General features: G+C 44.5%; 2 protein-coding genes across 5 annotated transcripts; both read left to right on the plus strand.

Moving 5' to 3' along the window:
• Positions 1-201: 201 nt before the first annotated feature.
• Positions 202-2,054, plus strand: LOC108031246 (probable V-type proton ATPase subunit d 2). Of its 2 annotated transcripts, none has more exons than XM_017104482.3 (3): positions 202-353; positions 730-1,482; positions 1,535-2,054. In XM_017104482.3, the coding sequence occupies exons 2-3, from the start codon at positions 797-799 to the stop codon at positions 1,899-1,901; spliced, it is 1,053 nt and encodes a 350-aa protein (XP_016959971.1). In that variant the 5' UTR covers positions 202-353; positions 730-796; the 3' UTR covers positions 1,902-2,054. The 2 variants fall into 2 exon arrangements, with proteins under 2 accessions (XP_016959971.1, XP_043947014.1); XM_044091079.2 differs by having other exon boundaries at positions 204-353; positions 690-1,482.
• A 340-nt stretch (positions 2,055-2,394) lies between these two features.
• Positions 2,395-10,991, plus strand: LOC108031693 (RING finger protein unkempt). 3 transcript variants are annotated; one of them, XM_017105349.3, is made up of 9 exons: positions 2,396-2,542; positions 2,607-2,816; positions 4,225-4,644; positions 4,703-4,905; positions 5,166-5,278; positions 5,494-5,602; positions 5,778-5,900; positions 5,967-6,547; positions 6,602-10,991. In XM_017105349.3, exons 1-9 carry the CDS (start codon positions 2,478-2,480, stop codon positions 6,797-6,799), a joined length of 2,022 nt encoding a protein of 673 aa, XP_016960838.1. In that variant the 5' UTR covers positions 2,396-2,477; the 3' UTR covers positions 6,800-10,991. The 3 variants fall into 3 exon arrangements, 2 of the variants coding, with proteins under 2 accessions (XP_016960838.1, XP_016960839.1); XR_001768586.3 differs by lacking the exons at positions 5,494-5,602; positions 6,602-10,991 and having other exon boundaries at positions 2,395-2,542; positions 5,967-6,110; XM_017105350.3 differs by lacking the exons at positions 5,166-5,278; positions 5,494-5,602.
• Positions 10,992-19,220: the final 8,229 nt, after the last annotated feature.

The following is a 19,220-nucleotide window of genomic DNA, read 5'->3' on the forward strand; positions in this document are numbered from 1 at the left end:
GGCGGCAATAATAATTGTCGTTTTACTGCCACATTTATGCGATGCACACGCGGCGAAACTAACAAGGCGATGCCGAAGCGTCGCAATATTGAAACACAAAGTCCCAGCGCGAAATTCACATGTTTATTTGTTCTAGATGAAAGGCCGAACGTATTATGGCAACTTGCAGTGCGAATGCAGTAGGCCGAAGCGCAGCTAGTTGACTGAGTAAACAAACAGAAGGCAGCGAGTAAACAAGTGGTCCAGAGCAACAGGTAAATCCCGGCCAGCATCTGCGGCTCTCCAGACGCATGTGCAGGAGTTCCGGGAGAATAAGCGGGTGAAGCGCAGCCAAGTGATCTGCAAACAGTGTGGTGAGAGTTGGGTTACTCAAATATTTAAAACTTTATTTTATTACAAACACTTTTTGATTAAACTTATATATAATAAAGTAACTGAAAATAAATTCAAATTCAAATGTAACGTCTACGAGCCTTTGGGCGTTGCCATACTGTCAAAAAGGATATGAGTATATTAGCCCACTGTAAGCAGTGAAAACTCACGGTAAACTGCTTGGCAAGCAGTGCAGAAGATGGCAGCACCAAAAATTCAAACAAACCGGCCGTTACTTTATTTTTAAGAATAATCTTATATCTAATCATATGATTTTAAACAGAGTCTCAAAAACTAATAAATAACACGTTTTCCAGGCAATCACATCTGCTGAGTTGTAACTTTCACTTTCCCCAGCTTTGTACATTTCACAGTTGCTGGAAGTAAAAACCTAATGATAACAGGTGAAAAAACATAGACCAAAATGTCGATGATCTTCAATACGGAGTGGGGCTACCTGGAGGCCCTGACGCGGGGCTTCAAGAACGGCATGCTGAAGCACTCGGACTACCTGAACCTCACCCAATGCGATTCCCTGGAGGACGTGATGATCAGCATCCAGGGCACGGACTACGGCATCATATTCGGCGGTGAGAATAAGGAGCCCTGTGTGGAGGTGATCGAGAAGGCCTTGAGGGACCGCCTCCTGCAGCAGTACTACTACATACGCAGCCATTCGACGGAGCCACTGACCACCTTCATGGAGTACATCCGCTACCCCTTCATGATCGACAACGTGGCGCTCCTGATTGCCGGCCTGAACAACCACCGGTCCATGAAGCGGCTGCTGAAGATGTGCCATCCGCTGGGCGAGTTCGACCAGCTGGGCGCCATCGAGGTGGCCACGAACTCCGCGGAGCTCTTCGACGCCGTCCTGATCGACACGCCCATCGCCCAGTTCGTGCCTCCCGACCTGCCCGTGGAGAGACTACAGCACATCGACGTGGAGATCGTCCGCGCCCACTTGTACCGCGCCTACCTGGAGAAGTTCTACGCCTACTGCAACAACCTGGGCGGCACCACGGCCAGCGTGATGGCCAACCTGCTGTCCTTCGAGGCGGATCGCCGCACCATCACCATAGCAGTGAACTCCATAGACAGCGATATCAGGTGGGTGCTCCATGTAGTAACCACCCAAAAATAAGTTTTCAATCTCTTGCAGCCCCAAGGAGCGCCTCAAGATGTTCCCCACCTGCGGCTACCTGCCCAAGATCGCCCTGGCCAGCATGTCCGTCCTGAACGACTCGGACAAAATCAGGGACGTGTGCAACGTGTTCGACGGCTATGGCAAGATGTTCGACAACCTCGAGCGCGACACCGACGGCATGATCACGCTGGAGGACCGCTTCCTCATGGCGGAGGCCAGGAAGAACGTGCAGACCTTCCTGCAGCAGTACCAGTTCGGGGTCTTCTATTCGTTCATCAAGCTCAAGCAGCTGGAGTGTCGCAACATCGTGTGGATCAGCGAGTGCATTGCGCAGCGCCAGACGGACAAAATCAATGCCTACATTCCCATTCCCTTTGATTAATTAGTCATTTTTATTGGGTGTTTGCATTTCGAGCAGTATTTTCGTTCCCTGTTCATTCTGATTGTTAAACGGTTGTTTGTTGAAATCCAAATTTAGATATTTATTTAATACTATTGACACAAAATAAATTTAATAAATAAGTTTTTAATTTTCCTCCCGCTCTGCATTTAAATCTACGCGCCAAAATTATCGCTCGTACGGTCATACTCAAATACTAGGAAAGTGTCTTCGCTAAGTTAGCCGGTACACCCTCCCAAAAGATATATTTCGATATATACCAGAAAATAGGGACTATTTTAGAATACGGTCACACAAAAATCCGTGGCGTCTTCGCTAATCGCGGTTGATGTCCTTGCTAGATACGATGGTGTCATTGCTATGCTAGCCCTCAGCAAATGTTAATATTTCTCGAGTATATACCAAAATATACCTACTGTACGGTCACACCAAAATGTTGCCCGCGACAGCCGAGTCACCCTCCCAACACTATCGTGGGACCGTACTCCCGCGCAGTTTTGAGCTCGCTTTTGCGCTTTCCAACATTGGCATTTCGAACCCACTGCAAAACACTGTAAAATGTTGGCGAACGAAACGAACAAGCTGCTGCTTTCCTCGCAGCAGGAAAAGCCCAATCACTACACGTAAGTAGCTGCAAATTGGTGTGCAAGGCGCCCCGTGTGACCCCCACTCCCCCCTCGGTTGCAGCTACCTGAAGGAGTTCCGCGTGGAGCAGTGCCAGTCCTTTCTGCAGCACAAGTGCAACCAGCATCGCCCCTTCGTCTGCTTCAATTGGCATTTTCAGAACCAGCGTCGGCGTCGCCCCGTCCGCAAACGCGATGGCACCTTCAACTACAGTGCGGACAACTACTGCACCAAGTACGACGAGACCACTGGGATCTGTCCCGAGGGCGACGAGTGAGTATCCTGGCCTCTGTGGCCACCCAAGATCCGAGGTCCCTCCTGATGAAATCGGCTGGGGATGAGACGGCAATAGCGAACGACGTAGTATTTTTTCGTTTCCTCTTTGCGCTCTCGTTCCTTCGCGATGTGTGTGTATCTCTTGTCTTCGTGTTTACAAACAAAAAGCATGGTGCGGGTGTGTGCGGGGGCTCGGCGTCGTCTGGAAAGCTAAAAGTGAAATTGTAAGTGCGTATGTGGGTGTTGGGTGGCTTTCGTGTCGGTGTGTGTGTGTGTAGGCGAGGTCACCACCGTGCAAAAGTGAAAGTGATGCCAGCTCTATTGGGCTAGCGAATTCTTATCAGCATCCGTTTTGGCCTTGTGGTGGTGGTTGTTGCTCTTTCGCCGTATACATACACGGCGACACACACGCTCACGCACGCCACCGCTACAAGTGTGTGCGTCATTGTTTTTATTGCGTTTCGCTTTTGCGTGTTTTCTTCTTCGTTTATTTTGATTTTCCCCCGGCAGCTTCGAAATGTACAGTTATTGTGGCTGGCGAGCTTTGGAGAAAAGCTCTGCCGCGCGCAAGAACGGCTAAAAGTAAAACGCAATTACAGTCGTTCTGCGGGAAACAGAGAAACAACAACGACGGAGTTTATGACCCAGACTCGAGGCCCGACCTCTGACCCCCGTTTATCTATTTATTTTTAAAGTCTCGGTGCTTGCAGGGTGCAGGGGGGACTTTGTTTGCAGGCGAAAGTAGAGGTGCGGGGCTCTCAGCTCTATAAATCGGTTACTTTTGAAGACAGGACTCGAATTTTTGAAGATCAAAGTAAACTTTCAAAGGCCCTATCTTGAACTTTACTTTTTAGTTTCTAGCATTTTTATTTAAATTCGCTCCAACTTTTAATCCGTTTTTTATGAAACTGGAGAAAACTTTTGGGAAATACATCTACATATGTATGTTCATATTTATATCTTTTTTAGTCTTGGTTGTTATTTAAATATTCTTTAAAAAAATATTTTTTATTTCGACTAAATATAAATTATTGTTGAGTTCAAGAAAATCATGCAAAAGTAAGGACCGTAACAAGCCCGATAAAGCTTTATAGTTTGTAAATATTGATTGTACGTTCATATGGATATTTTTTATCAGCTATTAGAACTTCTGAGAATTTAGATTGGATTCCCAAGCCGAACTTCTGGACCCAAGTATTTTTTTTAATTGATTATACAAATTCTTTACCAGTATCTGAACTCAGTAATATATTTGTAGACCTTATAGGACCTTACTAGCATATAATTTTGTGTTTCAACAATAACCTGTTACCAGGTTTCTCCGAGTCGAATCAACAGACTCTAGACCTTCTTATGGTTACTGCCTGCCTGACGTCATTAAAACTCCCACACTCTCCCCATCCAGATGCCCCTTCTTACACCGCACTGCTGGAGACACCGAGAGGCGCTACCACTTGCGCTACTACAAGACATGCATGTGCGTCCACGACACCGACAGCCGGGGATACTGCGTCAAGAACGGACTTCACTGCGCCTTCGCCCACGGCATGCAGGACCAGCGCCCACCGGTCTATGACATCAAAGAGCTGGAGACCCTGCAGAATGCAGAGAGCACCCTGGACAGCACTAACGCTCTGAATGCCCTGGACAAGGAGCGCAATCTGATGAACGAGGACCCCAAGTGGCAGGACACCAACTACGTGCTGGCCAACTACAAGACAGAGCCCTGCAAGCGCCCACCGCGCTTGTGCCGCCAGGGATACGCTTGTCCACAGTACCACAATAGCAAGGACAAGCGTCGCTCGCCCAGGAAGTACAAGTACAGGTGAGGTGACACATAGGGGTTAGCTGGAAGCCAGGGCTGACAACATATTACCTTCCAGGTCCACTCCTTGCCCGAACGTCAAGCACGGCGAGGAATGGGGCGAGCCGGGCAACTGCGAGGCCGGCGACAACTGCCAGTACTGCCACACACGCACCGAGCAGCAGTTCCATCCGGAGATTTACAAGTCGACCAAGTGCAACGACGTCCAGCAGGCCGGCTACTGTCCGCGCAGCGTGTTCTGCGCCTTTGCCCACGTGGAACGTAAGTACAGATGAGTCGCCACCCTGATAGCTAATCCTCAGCTTTCAGCGCTGTGCTCCACAACCAGTTGCCGTAGGGAATTGTTTAGGGCCAAGCTATTATTTTCCTGTTCTAACTATATGTTTGTCTTTTACTCGCCTCATCAACCCGCAAATCTGTTTTAAACTACTGTAAAACTATTGAATCCTTTGAATCAAACCAATGCATCAATCAATGTTCGGTGTCGCTTGCCCATGTACCTATTCCTAATCCAAATAAAGCATGCTCAATGGCCGAGGAGAGGACGCGGGATCACGAGGTGTCCTTAAGCGAGCTCATTTCCAATGCCTTGCCTGATCTCCAGGCCCAGGATGCGTTCCAAAGGGGCGATAATGTACGTATTACCGAACCAATAACACTCATCCAAATCCAAGCCATCGATGTGCATCGCCTATTCCCAAACACACTATCACGCATCGAACCACGTTCGTCGTTCTAATCCAGCTAACCAACATCAGTCAACTGCTTAACACTCTCACCAAACCATCGAATCCTGTGGCCTGCTCTCATTGCGATCCTCGATTTTTTCTTGTTTCGTTCTCTTCGTAGTTGTTGAACATTGATGGTAATAGTACCAATAAAATGTTGGTAGATGCTTTGGAAAACACAACAAATTCCAGCAAATTTTTAAGTTTCTCACGACCCATGGACAGTCGTTGTGAGTATCCAAGTGTCCTGACATGCGTACACCCAAGTTATACACAAGAATTCACTATCCTAAATGTTGGTTGTGGACAGAAAATGTCAGCGCTAAGACAGCATACGCCTCGCCCTGTGTTCACTTGTCTAACTTAAAACTTAATTATTTATTTGTCTTCACTCTTTGCAAGCAGCTTGCTCACTGGACGATCCGCGCGAGAACTCATTGTCGGCGAGTCTGGCCAATACTAGCTTATTAACACGTTCCTCGGCGCCAATTAACATTCCTAATACGACTCTAAGTAACTCAATTAACGGTAAGTGATCAACTAGCCACGTTTGCCAACTAATTGCCAATGCTAATACGACTTTCGTTTGCACAGATTTCAACTCAGGTGGCTTCGCCGTCAACATTCCCAGCAGCTCGCTCACCTACAGTCCCACCAACCATGCCAATCTCTTCAACGTGGACGCCTTCAACTACGGCGGCTCCAACAAGCTCAGCAATTCCCTCTCGGCCACCCAGAACGAGAGCAGTCTCTTCTTTCCATCGCGCATCATATCGCCCGGCTTTGGCGATGGCCTGTCGATCAGTCCCTCGGTCAGGATATCCGAATTGAACACCATACGCGACGACATCAACAGCAGCTCGGTGGGAAATAGTCTGTTTGAAAACACTCTGAATTCGGGCAAGAATGCGTTCAGCCTGCAGTCGCTGCAGTCTCAGAACCACAGCGACCTGAGCCGCATCACCAACGAGCTGCTCACAAAGAATGCTCAGCTCCACAAGTTGAACGGTCGATACGAGGACATGGCTTGCAAGCTAAAGATCGCAGAGTTGCATCGCGACAAGGCCAAGCAGGAGGCGCAGGAGTGGAAGGAGCGCTACGATCTGGCCCAAATCCAGCTTAACTTGCCGGCCGAGCTGCGGGACCTATCCATTCAGAAATTGAAGCAATTGCAGGTGAGTCCCCCGATTATTTGTCATGTCAATGCATCTAATAAAATCTCGATTCAGTCCAAGCTGCGCACCGACTTGGAGGAGGTCGACAAAGTATTATATTTAGAGAACGCCAAGAAGTGCATGAAGTGCGAGGAGAACAATCGTACGGTGACGCTGGAGCCGTGCAACCACTTGTCCATCTGCAATACTTGCGCTGGCTCGGTCACCGAGTGCCCCTACTGTCAGGTGCCGGTGATAACCACCCACACCTAGAACATGTTTTATCAGCAACAGGACCACAAGTGGCCCTTTGGCTGAAAATCGGATACCGGCGAGGATCGAATGGATCACGGGGATCAATGGCGCGAACAGCATGACAATGTGGTACTCACAAAGCAAACTTTAGTCATAAGAAAAAAGTTAAAACTTTTGATCGGTTAGGAGTTGCCACATGCCATACATGTGCATGTGGCAAAGAATACATAATTTATATTTCCACTCTACGCAAATTATCGTCATGAATATTAGCAATTACTAGGCACAAACTATTAATTGAATTAGATAGCAGCTCTAAACAATTAAGTATGTAATTTTATTTTTGTTCATTTTTTCTCAAAACAATTACAGGAAAAAGTTTTAAATTTAATTTTTTTGAACTATACTTTTATGTCACCAACTCTTTTAATTTTGTTTAATACTTTCTGTCTTTAGGCATACAATTTATCGTTTAATCTAATCAACTGCACGAATTTGCAATATCTCTCATTTATTTTTTTATCCACATATATTTTGTGTATCCCTATATTTGTATTGAAATATGCTACACTTTCAGTCATATTGTACTTTTCACTAGTATTACTTAAGAAATTATGAGAACTAGGCCATTACAGTATGTAATCGGTTGAATGATATGATAAATATATAATATATTAATTTTTCTAGACACTTTTAGCAATTGACTATTAACAAATTTATAGAAATCAACAAATTGAACAAGTTAATAATCTATAACAATGTATTGTCGCATAGAAGAGCAGCAAACAACCACAAACAAACAAACAAAACCACCAGTGATTTTATATAAGCCGATTTTCAAACTGTATTTTATATGAATGTGTTTCGAACTTGTGAAAACAGACTACAACTGAAAGCCAAGACAAGCGTCATAAAATCTATGTAACTGACAGGTAATTAATCTTAGTCGTACTCGCTTCAATTTTTTTCCAACTGCACAAAAGTAATTATAGACGTTAAAACAAAATGTATCTGAATGCGACAACGCTTTTCCTTATCGAGGGTTAATTTTGTTTTCTGAAAACCAACTTGAATGTATTAAGACACTTGCTTTTATTTGGGCTTTGGTGCGTGTGTTAACCGATGCCGATAGCCAGCCACAAAATTACGAACATACGCATATACTCTATTAGGTTACTTTGTGATTTAAACAGTGCTTTAAGTACTTACTTTGCTGACTTCAATCTTCAGTTTACTTTCGTAGTTTCAACTGGACGCTTCCACTTAGTAAAGGCAAAAAATTAATCGTCAATGTCAGAACGTAATATTTAAGATATATAAATCAAGCATTTGGCTGATGGTACAAGAACGAATATGAATAGATATATATATTTATGGAAAAACTGAACGCAGATTCGACGAGTGTGATGTAGAAAGCATAAACAATAAAAGTAACTCGATACAGCGAAATGAACAGAGTTTAATGAAAATGTTAACCAGAGTTAATGTGAAGCCGTCTTCAAAAACCATTGTATTTTTCTGCAAAAATAAACCAAACGTAATCAGTTGGTATCTGTGGACAATGTTGAACGAAGCCGTAACGTCTTGTTAGCTAGTTGAGTTGAATTGATAAATTGTAATCAAAACGGAACTGTTTTGGGATTGAATTGAAAGTGAAACTGCATAGGCATTTATTGGAAACAAAAGCAACACTATGAAGATATACAAAAATAAGAAAACTATGAAATCTATGAAATATATTACAAAGCTAAGTAACTAGGAAAGGCAGCGCAAAGGCTTTTATCTCTGTGTGTGTTTGTACTGTGTTTTGTAGAAGCCAAATCATCAAGAAATACAAATTAATAAACATAACAATAAACAAATGTGTGTTAACTTATAAATGCTTTAATAGTTTATGACAAAAGTGTACACAAAATAACTAAAAATCACGAGAACAAATAATGAGAAAATTGGTTTTATAATGGAGCTGTTGAGTCGCAATCTAGTGTGTGTTATACCAAACTGAACTACATGCATACCTCTCTCAGAATATCCCTGACTCTCATCGACCGGGCACAGTTTAAACATTTGCTAATTTACTTTATGAATCTCTGCGAGTATTCACGGGGTGTTTATCGACTTACGGGTTTTCCGAACCTCAAACCAAACCTACCAATGCAAAGCAATTTTACAACATGTCACGAAATCCATTTCACGCCATCTTAACTGTGAGGAATCAATGCAGAAACCAGATCGAAAAGTATATGTACGTTACATACATATATATTTATAGATGACACATGTATTTTGTATACGCTACTGTAAGAGTGATTTTTATGTGATTTTGAAACTACTTGAATATGTGATCCAGAAATATATAAAAAACAAAAAGAACAAAAAAATACAAATATTTATATGTAATGCAAGCTCGCGACAGCAAACAGCAATAAAACAGATCAAATTGTAAATCAACTTGACTTATGTACAACAACAAAGACAACAAGAAAATATGTTGTAAAACTCCAGCTCCATTTAGAAAACAACGGCGAGGAGGAGAAGTTTAATAGTTGAACAAATATGGACACACAGAAGATTAATTAAAAAATTGTCATACACGTAGGCCCGAAACATCAAAATCGTTAATGTCTAAAATATCAAATTGAATTAGTAGCTAGCTTATAGGATTCTCAAACAAAGTTAAGCGAAAGAAATGTCAAAGGAGTAACAAAAGCAAAGGCAATTACTTCTCTAGCTCTAGGACAAAGAACAAATGTTTGCTACCAATTGTTTCAACTATAGTAGTTAATTCGTAATAAATTAACAAATTATAGGCAACTGTAACTGAAGGTTTAACACGACTAGTTAACCACGAATAGCAACCAAATAACATGACAACTCTGAACACCGAACAGGAATTTTAAGATGTGTTATCCACGAGGATGACCAGCAATTTGCAACTGAAAGTACTGTCTAAAATTTTAAACTTGTCTACAACATTATGAATCAAATAGATTTATGCAATTTTGTGCGAACCAAGCCCACACAAACACACACAATAAGTGAAACACGATAAACTAAGCGGAATCAATATGAATAAAATTATTTTTTTCTAGAATACTACAGATGTGTGTCAAGACCTAAGAGAAATAAGCAGAATTTGAAACTTTTACTAGAAATAAACGAAAGGAACTAGAGGTTCGAGAAAAATCGACAGTTCTTCATGAGACAACTTACAACTAGCCTAGGAAATATATTTACCCATTTAGAATATCTGTGAAATTTTATATTGTACACCTCATTTGCGGTTCATGTCTTGGCATTATGTTTCCTGAGTTTTGATTGTTTATACTCGCGTATCTTCTTTTATTTACCTCCGATTATCGGGTCTTGTCGAACGATATTAATACCGATGCGCTGATACTGCTCAGGGGTCATAAAGCTCTCGACTTATACAGTTTCTTATCGGGGATTAATTGCAGCTAAAATGCGGTCAGAGCAATTTATTTTATCACTTGCAATATAAATTAAAGTACATCCCCGATATTATAAAACCTGAAGACCAAACACAATATTTGCTTAACGATGTTCGTTCGCTTCCATTCATTTCCTTATTTCTTTTCGTAGTGACTCGGTTTACTCCTCGCCTCACCAGGCAATGTTGTGTGTTATTGCTAAAGTTATTGTCAAAAGTGAACATATATATATATAGATATTTAGAGAGAGACCGAATCAAGAAATTAGCATTGTAATGTTTGGCAGATGAACAAACCAATGTAAATGACAGGCCACAAACAATAGACTCCGACCCAAGAACACCCTTCCACATGGTAGACAATGCAACCTTAACAAATCAATTATTTAACTAGTTATGCCCACAGAGGATATGAATACGAGAAAGTATTTGAATATTTACATATATGACATATTACCTATGATAGCATTATCAAATTATTATCGAGCAAATTGTGTAGCAATTTAGTTATGTATTGCGAAGTCGAGAAGAAATGTTTGTCCAAGGCGACCACAAAAGCAACAAAAGCATCTGCCTCAATCCGAAGATACACACCTCTATATACTTACGACCTAAGTGTTGGCAATAATCGAGTGGACGGCAGGAGTTTCTATATAGGCATTTGCTGGGAGAGTTACTACTATGTAAACTATGCAATTAACAAATTGATAAATACAAATTACTATTTAAAGAAAGATTAATAAAACCGTGTTTAAAGCAGCCCCCCCGAGTGCCTTTCCTAATTTGCTGATGAGAATGCCGCAATTTTTTGTGTGTGCCCCTTTCTTTGCTCTTTTTGCAGTCTGCAGACAAGACAAAGCCAGGGCGCTTGGTTCCCATGCGTGATTTCAATCTGGCCCAGCCACCGCCACAAGGAGCAGCACAGAAAAGGGCAGTATAAAGGCAAGGGCAGAGCAGCATCGGCTTCAGCATCAGCAGCACAAAACTCGTAAGAATTTTAAAATGCACGATAATCGTTCAGTGATAGCTAAGCAAGCCGACAATGCCTGGCTGCCTGCCTGCCCTGCCCTTACACTGGTCGAAAAGTGTCAGAACTCATTTTCAATCTGCTTAGCCTTGAACCAAACGAATAAATGATTATTTCACAAGCCTGTTTTTTAAACTAAAATATTTTTGTTTTTAAAGGTAACTATTGTATGTGACTTGTTATCTAAGAATGGTATTTTTATATTCTTTAATTATTTTAATTTAATTTAATGATCTATTTTTTATGTATTTAATAATTTGATTTCACGGAAAGTTATAAACCAACATGTTGAATAGAGATTTTCATTTTAATCAATATTATTTTATTAAAATCTACTAATTTGCAAAAAAACATAAATATTATTAATCAGTTTATTCTTCTAAAATTTTAAATTCAAAAGTTTTTTTTTTCAAAAAAGCTACCTAAATTTGATTTGAGTGCACCATCTCATCCCTCCACTGCCACTTTAAGCCGGGCCACCGAGGTCCAGGGAGCCAGTTTGAAACAAGGTAGGAGGCTGCCGTTGCTGTTGCCGTTGCGGCGATATCGCCGCGTTCGCGCGTTAAACACAAGCGCAACAATTTTTATTCTGTCAGCGAACGCGTGCCTGTATTTGTGTGGTCCCGTCTTCAAACTGGACTGGATGGACCGGGGTCCACGGGCTCCTGCTGCCTGGTGCCTGCTGCCTGGTGCCTGGTGCCTGCTGCCTGCCATCCGTGCCTTCTGATCTTGCGTGGCGATCTCACGCGCTTGCGCCTGCGCTTGTGGAGGAGCACGCTGCAGCGCAAACTGACGGGCATATCGGTGGAGCCGGCGTCGGAGGCCCAACTTAGGTAGCTGGCTGCGGCCCTGGCTTGTAAATAGGTTTTATGAGCGCGAAAAGTGTTGCCATTTTTCATGCTGGCAAATCCGGGGACCCCACCCGCCGCCACCGCCGCCCAACTATTTTTAGACGGGCATTTACAAGAGCAGAAGAGCAGCCGGGGAGGAGATCAGCATCGGCCGCAGCGTCAGGCCCTCGCCCCGATCTCGATTCGTGTCCATGTTCTGCAGTGTTTCGCACGCTGCACGCTACACGCATTTCCACTCGAAACTTGTTCTTGCCGCTGCCATCGCTTCCCCCGCTTCCCCCGCCGTGATTTGTAACACGATACATTTCGCCGCCGCCGCCGCCGCCGCCGCCGCCGCCGCCGCCGCCGCCGCCGACCGGAGCAAGGGTGTATATGTAGGACCTGCGGTCCCAACCGAACCGATCCGATCCACGGGTCCCTGCTGCTTCTAATGCATTTTCCAGCTCTTTTGCATCGGGCCCGGCCGATCGGCTCATTAGGCATTTTTAATTTGACAACGCGCGCAATTTATGTGGGAATTTCACGGCGTGCAGTTTGACTCATCCGAAGGAATCGAAACGAAACACAACGAATCGAAAGACTTAGGCAGCGAACTTGGCGCGCCGAGCTATGCTCAAAAATCAATTTTCAATTTGCTGCAGTTGGCCGGGCTGGAACGGGCAGGAGAACGGGGAATGGGGCTCGTGTGACTACCTCAGGGCCCTGACTGCCGAACCGCCTTGCTGACTGACTGACTGCCTGCCGTCCTGCCTGCAACATCCGCAGATCAAAGCCAGGCGAAGGAGTGCGCACGGCGACCCCAAAAAAGAATGACAGGAAAGCTCCTATGGGCGGGACATGGCAACTGTGATACTCTTTGGTAATTTAAACTTTCCTGTAATTCAGTAAAGTAGTAAAGCATATTTTAAATACGCCTTCAAGGCAGTATAGGTATAATATCTTGCAAGAAGCTTTATAAATTTGTAGTATTGCCCTCTCTATATATGCATTTTTACTGTAGTTAAAACTTTGTGGACATTTACATTATCATGAAAATGTTTGATTTTTAGTACACGTTAAAAACATTAAAAAGTACGTTAAATATCCACATATACATAAGTGGACAGTGTTTTTTTCAACGTATTTTTCCAAGCTCCTCCCTTTTAATTATATTCTTCTTATCCGAAGTCCAGGCAAACAAGTCCACCAAAACGTACAGATCGCTCGCATAGAGTATCGAAAATCTATTTAGCCGGCACAGGCGTTGACGTTGATGTTGGCCCCAACTTAACGAAGTGTTGCTCGGCAGACCCCGCCCTCCGTTTGCAGCCCCCTTAACCCCTGGCTGCCGGCGGCTACGACTCTGCATTCCGCGTGCGGTTTCTGTGGCCGGGCGGCATTTGGCCACGAGCGGCGCATAACAAAAAGGGAGTACTGCCAGCACGGGCATTTCGAAATTGAAAACCCCTCTGGAAGAAGATAAAAATGTGCAATTTTCTAAGACCCGAAAGCACTTGGAAGAGGAGCAGCTTTCGATGTTTCACCTATGATGTGTTTTACGTGCTGTTGTTGGTCATCAACTTTCCATAATCGGCGCGCAGACAACAAACAACTTGAGCCTTCGACGCGGCCCGCCCGCTGGGTCCGTCGGCAACAACAACAGCAGCAACAGAAACAACAAGGGCAACAAGCGCCACTTTGCTGTCAATTCAAAATGATAAAGCAAACAAATATTAACCCACTCCAAGTGGACGCATGTGGCTGCCGTCTCATGGCACTTTCTGACAGCCCAGCGACACTCGAGCCCATCCGATGCGATCCCGGGATCTGGGACTCGGTCTCTCGGACTGTGGGAATGTGCCACGGTCTCCTCGCCTCCATGCCCATGCCCATGCCCATGCCCATCCCCGTCCCCATCTCCTCGCGTTCAGAAAGACACTCGCATTGCCACGGCTTAAATGCTGTTCCAGGCCATAATGACTTTTAATTTTTATGGCACTGGCTGCCGAGGATGCCGATGCAGCACCGGCAACAGCAGCCGCAGAGCTTAAGTCGCATATAATTCAAGTCCATCAACGCATGCGCTTCACTTGACCACCGCCATGATACACATTTAAATACGAGATCCCATACCCATGCCCTTGCCCATTCCCATTCCCCTCGAGAAGATCCCCCGCCCCTGGGCTGTCGCCTGCACGGCCACTTGAAGGGGCATCCATGTGACTCGTCTGCGTCTGGACTGGATCTATGCAGCTCCTCCAGCGCGATGGTAGGTGCTCGAATGCTCGAGAGGGCAACAACGGCTCAGCGTTGTTTAATATTTTAAGTAAGTGGTGCCGCTTGGCTTTGCGGAGAGCATGGAAGAAGCTCTTCGGGATCTACTTCTATGATGCGGTGCAATTTGTTAACATCAAATCAGGTGCAGGCCCTTAGGTCGATGTTGTTGATACCCTTGATGTGTTACGGTTTGAAAAAGATTTTGGATATTGGTACTTATCTTTCGGGATAAAGCAAAGCTCTACTTTAAATGTTAAAGATTTAAATGAAGAAACAATTTTTAAAAGTGCTCTAAATTATTTTATTTCCTCTAGAAACCCTTTAAATCTTTCAAATTAAATTCTACTTTATTCTAAAAGGTTTCGGTTCTCTGTTAACTATTACCTGGTATTAAAGGTAGTTTCTGGTTTTGAAATCGGACTTAAGACCGCAATCGTAATTGGAAATGTTATGGTTTTAAAAATAAGTTTGATTATGATTCCAGGAATATGAGGACACTATCACAGAGCACTTTTTCCATCGAATAAGTGGCATATGTTTCCATATCTACCGCCATTTGATTTGTGTACTGATTTGGCAGGAACATTCGGCACATTCAGCTGAGTTCTTGTGGTTTGTCTCGTGCAAAAACTGTTGGCCAAATACGCGCCGCATGTGGCCGAGATGCCTTTCCTGTTGCCCTCCCGATGCCCTCCTCTGGGCCAGCGGACTCTGCTTACTCACCGTGATCTCGGCTGCCCCGACTGCCTCGACTGCCTCGACTGCCGTTTAAACCGCATCGATCGCTGCCAGCTGATAGCACAATGGACCCACTGCACAATGATAACTATGCCGCTTACGACTTTTGACTCTCGTGCCGGCCAGGATCAAAAGGAGCCCGGTTGACAAATGCTTGTAGGGAACACAAACACAACGCACACAGCAGAGACTGGCCTTCCGAGTGTGGCTGAGACCCTTTTCATGCCCGGTTACTGGGACTCTGGCTGTGAATGTTTATGTTACAAGCCCCAGCCCCTGCCCCTTTTGCTCCTGGGCCCATTCAGTGGCTGTTCCTGGCTTTGTGGTGGCGAATTCCACGGAATACCGGAGGCACATCCATCCATTTGCCTAATTTCTAACTCGGCAGCAATTCCCCAATGGCATTTCACTTAGATTTATGTGAATTAAACAGCCCAAGTCGGAGCCACAGTCCCAGGCCCAGACCCAATCCCAATCCCTGGTAGCCGTAAATGTCAACATCCATTAGAGACCTCAAACCGTTAGTGGCATTTGTCGCACGCTATGAGGCCAACAGTCACAACAAGAGGCCCACCACTCGCAGCATGATTGAGTGCCTGCTTCTCGGAATCAAATCGAAATCAGCATTGGCTTGATATGAGAACGGCGGCTGTGATCGGTTAGGATTGGTTTCTTAGTTTCTTGGTTTCGTTTCCATACCCCTTTAGGTGTGTGCCGGCCGAAAGTGGCCATAAACAATAAAAATATTCTCGTAAATATTAGTTAGTATCAGTTATTAAATTACCGCGACCTTCGCTGGAGATAACCGAGCCGAGAAACCGGTGCGGCGGGCCAAAGCACGCGTTATGGCCATTATTATTTGTTAATTATGTGGCTGCTCACTATACTCTCTAATGCCAGAGCGGCGCTGCTTGTGCAGCCAAAACAAAAGACTTTGGCAACAAACTTGCCAGCCACAGCTAGCTCAGTGGCCATAAAGCACTTCTGAAATTCAATGAACCCCGAGCCGGAGCGGCATAGTTGTGGAGTCGGATCTGAAATCGGTCATTTAATACTCTATACATTTGAATTTAATTGTATTAAATTATATTTACCCAATATAGGTTTCGAGAAGAAGCATTTACACTGTTTTAAAATGATAAATGATAATGAATGATTTCCTTGCTTTTAGTACATAAAAAAAATCACACACAAGTTTTCTTTGTAATTTAGCTTAAAAATATCTTTCCATTAAAAACATGCACCGAAAATTAGCTTTCTTTTTTAGTCAGCTTAAATGGCAAGCTGTTCGTTTTATACCTTAAATTAAAAGCAAGTGCCTTCTCTTTTCCCCACCATCCTTAAGCGACTGGCCCCTTCACCCACCCCAAATCGCATTACATAAGCCATATGCCCCCAACCCGTGGAAGCGCATAAAAAGAAACAAAATTCAAGTTTCATATCGAAGTTTTATGATCGAAACACCAACGAAAAGTAAGAGAAACAAAAAGAGCAAATCAGCCGCAACCCATGGCGTTGGTGGGAATGGTGGGATCCCAGCCGAAAATCAGCCGCGGAGCAGCAGGAAGGGATCGAGGGTCGGAGGTGGAGGTGGAGGTAGAGGCGATCCGGGCGAGGCAGCAGCAGCCATGTTAACAACTTCCATTAAAAGAAATTAAAAGCAGACGGAGACGCCGTTGGATGCGGACGCGCCATGGCGCACAGAAAATGGCGTTCCATCTGCTCTTCGGCATCTGGCTGGCATCTGTCCATGGATTCCATGCCGAGCTGGCCCAGAGGAGATGGGCGCTGGGAGCTGGGAGCTGGACTCTGGGGCCGCCACTTGGCCAGCGAATGTTCTGGGCATTTCCGGTTCGACTATTTCGAGGCTCTGGCACAGGGAAAAATTACTAAACTAAGCGCAAGTAATTTTTGTAGCTACAATTTCAAGCCATTGAGATGGGGCTCAAAAAATATTACTTCAGCATATAAAATATCTTAAATTTGCAATGCAATAAATGAAGTAAAATAATTTTCAAAAAACCATAATTTGTAGAAAGTGAGGAGGTTTTACAATTTTTAAAGAAGGGATTGTCGTTTTAACATCTTCAATTAAACTGTTAAAACATTAAATCTTTGTTCCCAAGTTTCTGATCCTTCAAAATATTTTGAAATATATTAAAGAAACAAATAAAGCAACATTTCTTTTACTCTTTTCCACAACAACCAAAAAAATTAAAAAAAAGCCATAACTGCCCAAAATGGGTCTTCAAACCAACCCATAAGGAATAATAAATAAATTGAATACTTTCTGGGCTGGTTTTCATTCTCCTAAGAGAACCACAACACACCTATGTCCGTAAAGTTTTTTCCCGTGCAGCATTACAGGTTGCCATTAAAATTCAATTTCGGTTTATAACTGTCGTCCATTAATATTCACATAAATCAATGCTGGGCCAAATCTAATAACAGAGACTAATCTGCGGCTTTTTATCTCGAAGGGCCTGGAAAGTATTTGTGTTAGTTTATTTATTTAGTGGTTTTTAGCTCTTTTCGTTGGTTTGTGGGCTTTCGGCCAGGAGCGCGATCTATATGATCGTGATTATGAGGCCCGCTGGCCGTCTCGCTCGCTCCGCGGCCTGCGATTCCATTTATTCAAGCTCATTAAGTGCTGGAGCGATTGTTGTCTGGCCCCGGGCCCCGGGCCGCGGGATGGGATGGTGTGGTGTGGCGTGGTGTGGCGTGGTATGGTCTTCGCATCTGTATCTGCCTTGTTCACGGTGTGTTCATTCACAAATGAGCGCCTTAAGCAGCTCCGCCCCACACACCGACACACAAGACTCGCACGCACACCAGCGCCCGTAATGAGTTGGGAGCGCACACAGAGAAGCCAGAGATTTATGTGGCAGCCACATAGAGTCTCGCACACAGATGCCCCGGCATCCGAGCCTCGACTCCCCCCGCTTCAGCTTCAGCTTCTTCATCTTTAATTTGGTTCCGTGTATCTTGTTGATGGCGTTTTGCCTTCTCTTATATCTTTTGCCGCCTCGGCCAGCAATCGAATGTGTTTCTTCTGTATTTCTCCTCTCGTTTCGTTTTTAACTTTTTTGTTATTGCCCAAATTGTATTACGCTACGCTTTGCATTCCAGAGCGTTAGCCGAAAATGAACTGGCCCCTGGGAAGCCGTTGCATGGGCAGGTGCACCTTGGCCCCTGGCTATCCCCAGGGCGAGGGTGACAATTTCTTGGGCACACACTGACGGGCGTATTCCGCGATTCGCGCTTGCCAAGTGCCAGTGTCAATAGACCCTGGTGCAACCGCAAAAGGGTCTGGAAAAGACCCCAAACAAAAGGCTCTCGGGGGCGAGAGTCGCCCAGTTCAAGATGTGCGAAAAAGCCAAAGTGGATACACAAAGCCCAGATACCCAGATTGCCAGTTCGGGGGAATTCTACATTGGCCAACAGCCAGCAGAGCTAAAACTGGAACTTTATTGATCTCTAGAAAAGCGGCATCAGTCCCCAGTCGGCTGTTTGCAGTGCATAAATATAAGGTACCTAATTGCAAATTGTATTTGCCGGAATCGTTATCGGGCCTGCAGTATACTAGTATATAGACATATTCGCGATTACTAACAAAGCGTCGAGCGGAACCTATGGCAGAGACTATTTCCTCCGCCACCCAGCAGTTCGAACATCTTATCGAAACATCGCCACTTCCCAAGGGGTGTATCAATAAATCACACATCCTGAGGCGGATCTTATCGCGGCTACATTAAGTGACTAATTAGGCAAGCCTTAGGATGGGAGTACGACCATGCTGGCCGTAGGTCCCGCGATTTTCCGCCCAGCAAAGATGGCCAAACGGAAGCAGCCCCGAGCCCATATACTCCACATACCATGCACCACATAAGGTGGCCCAGGAGTCACACAATACACAAAAAACCGGAACATTATTAATTTACAAGCAATAAAGCGAAGCGAGCAACAAAACGAGCAAAGGCAACGGAAAAAGTGAACAATGCGATGGAGGAGATGGATGTGGACCTGGCGGTGGAGGAGGGGCCGGGTCGGAGGCGGCTAACAAGCCGCAACAGTCGAGGCGAGCAGTGCAAGTGTTAAGAGAAATTGCAGCAGAGG

Source organism: Drosophila biarmipes, chromosome 3R, assembly GCF_025231255.1.
Source record: "Drosophila biarmipes strain raj3 chromosome 3R, RU_DBia_V1.1, whole genome shotgun sequence".
In the NCBI taxonomy this organism is placed as follows: domain Eukaryota; kingdom Metazoa; phylum Arthropoda; class Insecta; order Diptera; family Drosophilidae; genus Drosophila; species Drosophila biarmipes.

Coding starts and splice junctions, on each gene's coding strand:
- LOC108031246 (XM_017104482.3), top strand. CDS start 797: ATGTCGATGATCTTCAATACGGAGTGGGGCTACCTGGAGGCCCTGACG. Junction 1,483..1,534: donor TCCATAGACAGCGATATCAG/GTGGGTGCTCCA, acceptor AATCTCTTGCAG/CCCCAAGGAGCGCCTCAAGA.
- LOC108031693 (XM_017105349.3), top strand. CDS start 2,478: ATGTTGGCGAACGAAACGAACAAGCTGCTGCTTTCCTCGCAGCAGGAA. Junction 2,543..2,606: donor GAAAAGCCCAATCACTACAC/GTAAGTAGCTGC, acceptor CCTCGGTTGCAG/CTACCTGAAGGAGTTCCGCG. Junction 4,906..5,165: donor CGCCTTTGCCCACGTGGAAC/GTAAGTACAGAT, acceptor ATCCAAATAAAG/CATGCTCAATGGCCGAGGAG.